At 44.3% G+C, this 11,172-nt stretch overlaps 1 protein-coding gene across 1 annotated transcript in view; it reads left to right on the top strand.

The window, feature by feature from the left end:
• The window catches only part of LOC106570589 (integrin beta-8), a 33,432-nt gene extending 23,258 nt beyond the window's left edge, over positions 1-10,174 (top strand). Inside the window, exons 15-16 of the mRNA XM_045694953.1 lie at positions 2,287-2,447; positions 8,125-10,174. Coding sequence (XP_045550909.1) covers positions 2,287-2,447; positions 8,125-8,256 — 293 coding nt within the window. The 3' untranslated portion in view covers positions 8,257-10,174. The remainder of the gene's footprint in view (positions 1-2,286; positions 2,448-8,124) is intronic.
• Positions 10,175-11,172: the final 998 nt, after the last annotated feature.

Here is an 11,172-nt window from a genome sequence, read left to right as displayed (position 1 = left end):
ACCCCATACCATGACTGACCCACCGCCAAACCGGTCATGATGGAGGATGTTGCAGGCAGCAAAACGTTCTCCACGGTGTCTCCAGACTCTGTCACGTCTGTCACGTGCTCAGTGTGAACCTGCTTTCATCTGTGAAGAGCACAGGGCGCCAGGGGCGAATTTGCCAATCTTGGTGTTCTCTGGCAAATGCCAAATGTCCTGCGTGGTGTTGGGCTGTAAGCACAAACCCCACCTGTGGACGTCGGGCCCTCATACCACCCTCATGGAGTCTGTTTCTGACCATTTGAGCAGACACATGCACATTTGTGGCCTGCTGGAGGTCATTTTGCAGGGCTCTGGCAGTGCACCTTCTGCTCCTCCTTGCACAAAGGCGGAGGTAGCGGTCCTGCTGCTGAGTTGTTGCCCTCCTACGGCCTCCTCCACGTCTCCTGATGTACTGGCCTGTCTCCTGGTAGCGCCTCCATGCTCTGGACACTACGCTGACAGACACAGCAAACCTTCTTGCCACAGCTCGCATTGATGTGCCATCCTGGATGAGCTGCACTACCTGAGCCACTTGTGTGGGTTGTAGACTCCGTCTCATGCTACCACTAGAGTGAAAGCACCGCCAGCATTCAAAAGTGACCAAAACATCAGCCAGGAAGCATAGGAACTGAGAAGTGGTCTGTGGTCCCCACCTGCAGAACCACTCCTTTATTGGGGGTGTCTTGCTAATTGCCTATAATTTCCACCTGTTGTCTATTCCATTTGCACAACAGCATGTGAAATGTATTGTCAATCAGTGTTGCTTCCTAAGTGGACAGTTTGATTTCACAGAAGTGTGATTGACTTGGAGTTACATTGTGTTGTTTAAGTGTTCCCTTTATTTTTTGGAGCAGTGTACACACACACACACACACACACACACACACACACACACACACACACATACTACAGACACACACACACACACACACACACACACACATACACACACACTGTAAGTGCTAGTTGCAACATCCGCTCCCTCTCCCCTCTGTCCCTCTGTCTCTCTCCCCGCTCCTCCACCCACTCTCCCCTCTGTCTGTCTCCCCTCTCCTCTGCCCACTCTCCCCTCTGTCTCTCTCCCCGCTCCTCCACCCACTCTCCCCTCTGTCTGTCTCCCCTCTCCTCTACCCACTCTCCCCTCTGTCTCTCCCCGCTCCTCCACCCACTCTCCCCTCTGTCTGTCTCCCCTCTCCTCTACCCACTCTCCCCTCTGTCTCTCTCCCCGCTCCTCCACCCACTCTCCCCTATGTCTCCGTCCCTTCTGTCTCTCTCCCTGTCCTCCCACACATTGATATCTTAACTGTCCTCTTTCTCTCAATCACCTCCTCCCCAGCCTCAACGTTCTCCTCCCTCCTCTCCCCTCCCTCCTCTCTCCTCCCTCCTCTCCCCTCCCTACTCCCCCCTGTATTCCCGAACCATCCCACTCCCAGTTGCCAAAGCCAAGTTTCCATGGCAACATTTATAAATATCAGAGTAGAACTTTAGTATCTTTGTCTGAGCATGAGCCAGATGTGTGTGTGTCTATGTGTCTGTGTGGACAGTGTGTCTGTGTGGACAGTGTGTCTGTGTTGGCAGTGTATTTGTGTGGACAGTGTATCTGTGGACAGTGTATCTGTGTGGACAGTGTGTACACTGTATCTGTGTGGACAGTGTATCTGTGTGGACAGTGTGGACAGTGTATCTGTGTGGACAGTGTGTCTGTGTTGACAGTGTGTCTGTGTGGACAGTGTGTCTGTGTGGACAGTGTGGACAGTGTATCTGTGTGGACAGTGTATCTGTGTGGACAGTGTGTCTGTGTGGACAGTGTGGACACTGTATCTGTGTGGACAGTGTATCTGTGTGGACAGTGTGGACAGTGTATCTGTGTGGACAGTGTGTCTGTGTTGACAGTGTGTCTGTGTGGACAGTGTGTCTGTGTGGACAGTGTGTCTGTGTTGACAGTGTGGACAGTGTGTCTGTGTTGACAGTGTGTCTGTGTGGACAGTGTGTCTGTGTGGACAGTGTGTCTGTGTTGACAGTGTGGACAGTGTGTCTGTGTGGACAGTGTGGACAGTGTGTCTGTGTGGACAGTGTATCTGTGTTGACAGTGTGGACAGTGTGTCTGTGTGGACAGTGTATCTGTGTGGACAGTGTGTCTGTGTGGACAGTGTGTCTGTGTGGACAGTGTTACTATTTCAGGATCAAATATCGGTGTGTCCCTCTATACTACAGTGTGTAGTACTCACAGCTGTGTGTGTGTGTGTGTGTGTGTGTCTCCAGAGTGTGTATCCAGAGGGCGGTACGTGGGGATGTTTGTCAGTGTGTGTGTGTTGACATTCCTCTCTGGCCTGGTGATGATAGCTGTACTGGTGTTGCTGCTGCAGAGACGATCCCTGCCACATGGTGGCGCCACTGACACACAATACAACCCCACTGGCAAGGTAAGATACTCCAATACTTTAAATACACACAGGAATACTCATGATACTGTAATACTTTATATACACACAGATATCATGACACAAGGCGAGACCCAGATGCAGATTGTTGGAGTTTAAGATGTTTATTAATCCAAAGGGAGTAGGCCAGAGAATAGTCGTGGACAGGCAAAAGGTCAAAACCAGATCAGAGTCCAGGAGGTACAGAGTGGCAGACAGGCTCGAGGTCAGGGCAGGCAGACAGGTCAGGCAGGCGGGTACAGAGTCCAGAAACTGGCAAGGGTCAAAACCTATATAATACTTTATATACACACGGGAACACACACAATACTCTAATACTTTATATACACACGGGAACACACACGATACTCCAATACTTTAGATCAGCCGTACTCAACAGAAGAGCTCTGGATTCGGACCCAGAACGGGGTCAATACGGACAGCGGGTCCCGACAAATAAATAAATAGAAAATTACAAACTCAGTCGGGCATTGACAATTAGTATCATATGAACACACATGATATGGCAAAATGTGTAGAATTGCAGGAAATTTGCTTTAAAACTGCAAAATGTCTCTCCGCCAACAAGACCAGTGTAAACAGTTTGGATAGTTTGGAGTCGCATCCGTTGCGAGGTGGGTGTTTGTTACTCAATCAATCAATCAATCAATCAATCAATCAATCAATCAATCAATCAATCAATCAATCAATCAATCAATCAATCAATCAATCAATCAATCAATGTATTTATAAAGCCCTTTTTACATCAGCAGATGTCACAAAGTGCTGTACAGAAACCCAGCCTAAAACCCCAAACAGCAAGCAATGCAGATGTAGAAGCACGGGGGCTAGGAAAAACTCCCTAGAAAGGCAGGAACCTAGGAAGAAACCTAGAGAGGAACCAACCTCTTATGGCTGTCCTGAGTGGAGATTATAAGAGTACCTGGCCATTAAAGCCAGATTGTTCTTCAAGATGTTCAAACGTTCATAGATGACCAGCAGGGTCAAATAATAATCACAGTGGTTGTAGAGGGTGCAACAGGTCAGTACCTCAGGAGTAAATGTCAGTTGGCTTTTCATTGGCGAGCATTCAGAGGTCGAGAGAGGTCGAAAGAGGTCGAGAGAGGTCGAGAGAGAGAGAGAGAGATGAAAACACCAGGTCTGGGACAGGTAGCACATCCGGTGAAACAGGTCAGGGTTCCATAGCCGTAGGCAGAACAGTTGAAACTGGAGTAGCAGCACGACCAGGTGAAATGGGGGCAGCCAGGAGTCATCAGGCCAGGTATGATCCTAGGGCTCAGGTCCTCTGGGAGGGGAGGGAGAGAGAGAGAATTAGAGGGAGCATACTTAAATTCACACAGGACACCAGATAAGACAGGAGAATTACCTCCAGCTGTTTGCTTAGAAATTCTAGGGACAATAAGGAGGCCTGTGTCTTGTGACCGTAGCGTATGTGTGGGTATGTACGGCAGGACCAAATCGGAGAGACGGGTAGGAGCAAGCCTATGTAATGCTTTGTAGGTTAGCAGTAAAACCTTGAAATCAGCCCTTGCCTTAACAGGAAGCCAGTGTAGAGAGGCTAGCACTGGAGTAATATGATCAAATGTTTTGGTTCTAGTCAGGATTCTAGCAGCCGTGTTTAGCACTAACTAAAGTTTATTTAGTGCTTTATCCGGGTAGCCGGAGAGTAGAGCATTGCAGTAGTCTAATCTAGAAGTGACAAAAGCATGGATTAGCTTTTATTTTTGGACAAAATTGTTCCGATTTTTGCATTACGAAGATGGAAAAAAGCTGTCCTTGAAATATTCTTGATATGTTCGTCAAAAGAGAGATAAGGTTCCAGTGTAACGCCGAGGTCCTTCACAGTTTTATTTTAGACGTACAACCATCAAGATTAATTGTCAGATCCAACAGCAGATCTCTTTGTTTCTTGGGACCTAGAACTAGCATCTCTGTTTTGTCTGAGTTTAAAAGTAAAACATTTGCCTGAAATGTCTGAAACACAGGCTTCCAGTGTAGGCAATGTACAGCTGTGTGTCGTCCGCATAGCAGTGAAAGTTGACATTGTGTTTCCGAAAGACATCACCAAGAGGTAGAATATATAGTGAAAACAATAGTGGTCCTAAAATGGAACCTTGAGGAACGCTAAAATGTACAATTGAATTGTCAGAGATCAAACCATTCACAGAGACAAACTGATATCTTTCCGACAGATAAGATTAAGGTTTCCAATCTCTCCAAAAGAATGTGTTGATCGATGGTGTCAAAAGCAGCACTAAGGTCTAGGAGCGTGAGGACAGATGCAGAGCCTTAGTCCGACGCCATTAAAAGGTAATTTACCACCTTCATGAGTGCAGTCTCAGTGCTATGATGGGGTCTAAAACCAGACTGAAGCATTTCGTATACATTATTTGTCTTCAGGAAGGCAGTGAGTTGCTGTGCAACAGCTTTTTCTAAAAAAGATTTAGAGGAATGGGAGATTCGATATAGGCTGATAGATTTTTACATTTTCTGGGTCAAGGTTTGGCTTTTTCAAGAGAGGCTTTATTACTGCCACTTTAGTGAGTTTGGTACACATCCAGTGGATAGGGAGCCATTTATTATGTTCAATAAAGGAGGGCCAACGACAGGAAGTAGCTCTTTGAGTAGTTTAGTTAGAATAGGGTCCAGTATGCAGCTTGAGGGTTTAGAGGCCAGAACTATTTTCATGAATGTGTAAAGAGATTCAGGATTAACAACTTGAGTGTCTCCATTGATCCTAGGTCCTGGCAGGGTTGTGCAGACTCAGGACAACTGAGCTTTGGAGAAATACGCAGGTTCAAAGAGGAGTCCTTAATTTGCTTTCTAAGGATCTTGATCTTTTCATCGAAGAAGTTCATGAATTCATCACTGCTGAAGTGAAGTGTTAAATGTATCTTTGCTACAGTATCAAACATAAATTTGGATTGTTCTTATTCTCCTCAATTAGGTTGGAAAAATAGGCTAATCGAGCAGCAGGGAGGGCTCTTCGATATTGCACAGTGCTGTCTTTGCAATCTAGTCGGAAGACTTGTAGCGCCATTTCCGTTCCAATTTTCTGGAAGCTTGCTTCCGGGTTCGGATATTTTCTGTATACCAGGGAGCAAATTTCTTGTGACCATTTTTTTTTGTTTTTAGGGGTGCGACTTCATCTAAGGTTTTTACGCAATGTTACATTTAGATCCTCAGTTAGGTGGAAACCGATTTTTGTACTACGACGTCCTTGGGTAGGCAGAGGGAGTCTGGAAGGGCATCTAGGAATCTTTGGGTTGTCCGAGAATTTCTAGCACGGCTTTTGATGCTCCTTGGTTGGGGTCGGAGCAGATTATTTGTTGCGATTGCAAACGTAATAAAATGGTGGTCCGATAGTCCAGGATTATGAGGAAAAACATTAAGATTTTTTTTATTCAAACTAGATCCAGTATATGATTGTGGCAATGAGTAGGTCCAGAGACATGTTATACAAATTCCAATGAGTCAATGATGGCTCCGAAAGCCCTTTGGAGTGGGTCTGTGGACTTTTCCTTGTGAATATTAAAGTTACCAAAAATGTGAATAATATCTGCTATGACTACAAGGTCCGATAGGAATTCAGAGAACTCAGTGAGGAACGCTGTATACGACCCAGGAGGCCTGTAAACAGTAGCTTTAAACATTGATTGAGTGGGCTGCATAGATTTCATGACTAGAAGCTCAAAAGACGAAAACAGTCTTTTTTTTTTGTAAATTGACATTTGCTGTTGTAAATGTTAGCAACACTTCCTTTGCGGGATGTGCGGGGATATGGTCACCAGTTTAACCAGGAGGAGAGGCCTCATTTAACACAGTAAATTCATCAGGCTTGAGCCATGTTTCAGTCAGTCCAATCACATCAAGATTATGATCATTGATTAGTTCATTGACTAAAACTGCCTTGGAAGTGAGGGATCTAACATTAAGTAGCCCTATTTTGAGATCTGAGATATCACAATCTCTTTCAATAATGACAGGAATGGAGGAGGTCTTTATTCTAGTGAGATTGCTAAATCGAACACCGCCATGTTTAGTTTTGCACAACCTAGATCAAGGCACAATGGGGATAGCTGAGCTGACTACACTGACTGTGCTAGTGGCAGACTTCACCTCTCCAACATTATCCAGGTAGAATCAGGAATTCCCCAGGGCAGCTGTCTAGGCCCCTTACTTTTTTCAATCTTTACTAACAACATTCCACTGGCTTTGAGTAAAGCCAGTGTGTCTATGTATGCGGATGACTCAACTCTATACACGTCAGCTACTACAGTGACTGAAATTACTGCAACACTTAATAAAGAGCTGCAGTTAGTTTCAGAATGGGTGGCAAGAAATAAGGTACTCCTAAATATTTAAAAAAAAACTAAAAGCATTGTATTTAGGACAAATCATTCACTAAATCCTAAACCTCAACAAGTTGAGGTGACTAAACTGCTTGGAGTAACCCTGGAATGTAAACTGTCATGGTCAAAACATGTTGATACAACAGTAGATAAGATGGGGAGAGGTCTGTCCATAATAAAGCGCTGCTCTGCCTTATATCAACAAAGCAGCACTAGAGCCCCTAGTTTTGTCTCACCTGGACTACTGTCCAGTCGTGTGGTCAGGTGCCAAAAAAGAGAACAGGGCAGCACGGCTGGCCCTTAAATGTACACTGAGAGCTAACATTGGTAATATGCATGTCAATCTCTCATGGTTCAAAGTAGAGGAGACATTGACTTCATCACTACTTGTATTTGTGAGAGGTATTGACAAGCTGAATGCACCGAGTTGTCTGTTTAAACTACTAGCACACAGCTCAGACACCCATGCATACCCCACAAGACATGCCACCAGACACAAATGCACACGCACTCCACTCATATGTACACTGTAATATTGTTGTATGGTGGTATTATACATTCCGTATTGTAGATATGTACTGGTGTAATAATGTTATATGATGTACTGTTTTATATTTTTTTTATGTATAATGTAAGTGCCTTCATTTGTTTGGACCCCAGGAAGAGTAGCTGCTGCCTTGGCAGGATCTAATGGGGATCCATAATAAACCCCAGGAAGAGTAGCTGCTGCCTTGGCAGGATCTAATGGGGATCCATAATAAACCCCAGGAAGAGTAGCTGCTGCCTTGGCAGGATCTAATGGGGATCCATAATAAACCCCAGGAAGAGTAGCTGCTGCCTTGGCAGGAACTAATGGGGATCCATAATAAACCCCAGGAAGAGTAGCTGCTGCCTTGGCAGGATCTAATGGGGATCCATAATAAACCCCAGGAAGAGTAGCTGCTGCCTTGGCAGGATCTAATGGGGATCCATAATAAACCCCAGGAAGAGTAGCTGCTGCCTTGGCAGGATCTAATGGGGATCCATAATAAACCCCAGGAAGAGTAGCTGCTGCCTTGGCAGGAACTAATGGGGATCCATAATAAACCCCAGGAAGAGTAGCTGCTGCCTTGGCAGGAACTAATGGGGATCCATAATAAACCCCAGGAAGAGTAGCTGCTGCCTTGGCAGGAACTAATGGGGATCCATAATAAACCCCAGGAAGAGTAGCTGCTGCCTTGGCAGGAACTAATAGGGATCCATAATAAATACAAATAGAACATAGACGTGTGTGTGTTTCTGAATAACTGTGCGTGTTGTATCATTAGGACCAGTCATACGTCCCAACCACCAATGAGAAGACCACATCCTACTGGAGGAACTGCCCCCCGGACCCTGACCAGCCAATGGAGATGTATATCACCATTCCCAAGATGCCTATGGGTGAACCCTGGCAGTGAAGTTGTCTGGGGTTGAAGTTCAGAGGTTGAAGTGGGACAGTGTTGACCGGTACAGAAAAGCAGCATGTTTAATGTTCTACTGCTTATAGAATACTGACTCTGAAATATGAAATCCTTTAACAGTTAAATTATAGTGAGTACAGTAACCTTTTTGAGTCCACTTCAATCACTGGTTACAGGTTAGGGGAAGGATAGTAAAAAAACTGCACAGGGCAACACCCCAAATAAGAGTCATTTTTTTCCTGTGGCTTTATGAACTGGCAGCCATTGAAAGGTACTGAACATCGATCACTGATGTATTTATCAATGCTAAGTATGTTTTTATCACAGTGAACACTACAGGGTTACTAATTTATTGGATCTCTGTCATCACTGCTCAACCTAGGTGTCCTGCGTTAGCCTCCCACCTAGTGGTCGGGGGTGGAATGACACACAGCAGAATGTATGGACAGATAGATGAGTGAATTAATGGTGGCCCTCACACACTTTATTTTGTGTGTGTGTGTTTGTGTGCCTGACATAACTGGAGTTTTTAGAGGACAGGTAGCCTCCAATGGTTGTTACTGTACAGAATGCATCTAGTATTTGAAGCAAGCGTTAGTTTATTAAATAGGCATTATTACTTGTTGTGAAGAAGAGATTTGAGATTTGTACTAGCGTCATAGTGTTGCGTCAGACTACTGAGAATGAATTGGCTCCTGAACTATTAGGGAGGAGCTGATTAACTCCTGAACTATGGGGTGACTGCTGATTGGCTCCTGAACCACTGGGAAGGCTCCTGATTGGCTCCTGTTGTGGGAAGGTTCATGATTGGCTCCTGAACGTTCCATTTCTATCTGCATGAATTCCAGAACTATGAAGGATAATTAATAACACATTTTTTAGGTTTTCTGTTTTTCTCTACATCTGATGTCTGATGTTTACAGTATAAGCTGATAATTTATTGTCTAGAACTTTCTTATTATTATTATTTATTCTGATTTATTTCCAATAGTTTTTTTGTGTTTTTTTGTTGTTATATGTTTGTATTGCTATAATATTACAGGACTGTAGCTCTGTTAAATGAATCTGCAATAATAACAATCATCTCTCTAACTGGAAGTCACATTATGTCAAACACTTTCAAAGACTGGTAGCCATCGTCTCACGTCACAAAGCTTGACTACTCCCATCTGCACTGCATAGTTCATGGCAACGCATCTGTCAGGAAGACAATGAAGGGTACCTATATAAGGACTTTGTTACACGTTCATAACCCTCATTCATAAGCAATACTTAAGTTGTGTTGACAAAATTCTTATGTCATGTCGATCATTTCTGCGTGAGTGACATCACCGTCTTTGTCCAGTAAAATGGAACCATAGCAATACTCCCGAAAGTTCAAACTCTTAAGTCTAAATTGAACCTATTTGAACTCAGCCTGCTAACTGGGCATTGTGTTTGTATAATAACAGCACTTTTCTGTATATTTTCTGTAAAGTCATGTGATTAAGAGTTCCTGTAACATAATTAACCGTGTTAGATTTCTACTGATGTGTAACACCATTCTGATTCGTTATAACCTCAGGTGTGTTATTTGGCTCATTAGTAAATTCATCATTATAGGTTAGTGACTATCCAGTGATTGAGTTCATTAGTGAACTACACAAACATTATGAACACCTGCTCTTTCCATGACATAGCTTTCACCTGGTCAGTCGATGACCCCTTATTGATGTAACTTGTTTAATCCACTTCAATCAGTGTAACTGAAGGGGAGGAGACGGGTTAAAGAAGGATCTTTAAGCCTTGAGACGATTGAGACATGGGTTGTGTGTGTGTGTTATTCAGAGGGTGAATGGACAAGACTCAATATTTAAGTGCCTTTGAAGGGGGTATGGTAGTAGGTGACAGGCGCACCGGTTTGAGTGTCAAGAACTGCAATGCTGCTGGGTTTTTCACACTCAACAGTTTCCTGTGGTCCCCCACCCAAAGGACATCCAGCCAACTTGATACAACTGTGGGAAGCATTGGAGTCAACAGGGGCCAGCATCCCTGTGGAACGCTTTCAACACCTTGTAGAGTCCATGCCTCGATGAATTCAGGCTGTTCTGAGGGCAACTCAATATTAGGAAGGTGTTCTTAATGTTTTGTCCACTCAGTGTACGTACCACCCAGATGTACTGTAATATTCTACAATATAAAGTTGATGCACAGGAATGAAACAGGAAAACGTTTGGTCTTTTCTATTCCTATATAGTTTGTGTGGTTTCTTCCTCTCCAATCAACCTCCACACACACTCACAGACAGACACAACCAGCCACGCCTCTGGCCTGCTGTCGTTGCCTAGCAACCCCCTCAGAGGAGGTTGGGCTTCCGAGGTAATTACAGAGTACACATCAGCCAACATGTTTCTAGGGCACCGCAGGTGTGTGTGTGTGTGTGTGTGTGTGTGTGTGTGTGTGTGTGTGTGTGTGTGTGTGTGTGTGTGTGTGTGTGTGTGTGTGTGTGTGTGTGTGTGTGTGTGTGTGTGTGTGTGTGTGTGTGTGTGTGTGTGTGTGTGAGGACAATTTGAAAATACAAGTCTCCGTGACTATCATCACAAGCTTAGACTAGACTTCACCACTACCACATTCACAACAGAACTGAGATTTTATTTCATTAGATTTTATTAGGATCCCTATTAGCAGACGCCAATGGTGACAGCTGGACTTACTGGGGGCCGACACACAACAGAAAAGCCATTACAGACAAAATAAAGTACAATTTACATACATTTAAAAACATTAACATGTAGTGTGTGTGTGTATCGATCAGATACACATATATGTCAGTACATACACACAAAACATAGGTGACATGAAGAGAGATAGGGAAGGGAGGGAAGAGAGAGAGTCCCTTTATGTTTTAGTGTTATCAGAGCAACTTCATAGGAA

Source organism: Salmo salar, chromosome ssa14 (genome assembly GCF_905237065.1).
Source record: "Salmo salar chromosome ssa14, Ssal_v3.1, whole genome shotgun sequence".
In the NCBI taxonomy this organism is placed as follows: domain Eukaryota; kingdom Metazoa; phylum Chordata; class Actinopteri; order Salmoniformes; family Salmonidae; genus Salmo; species Salmo salar.
The sequence above is the reverse complement of the archived record's forward strand: the minus strand, read 5'-3'. Positions and strand labels throughout refer to the sequence as shown.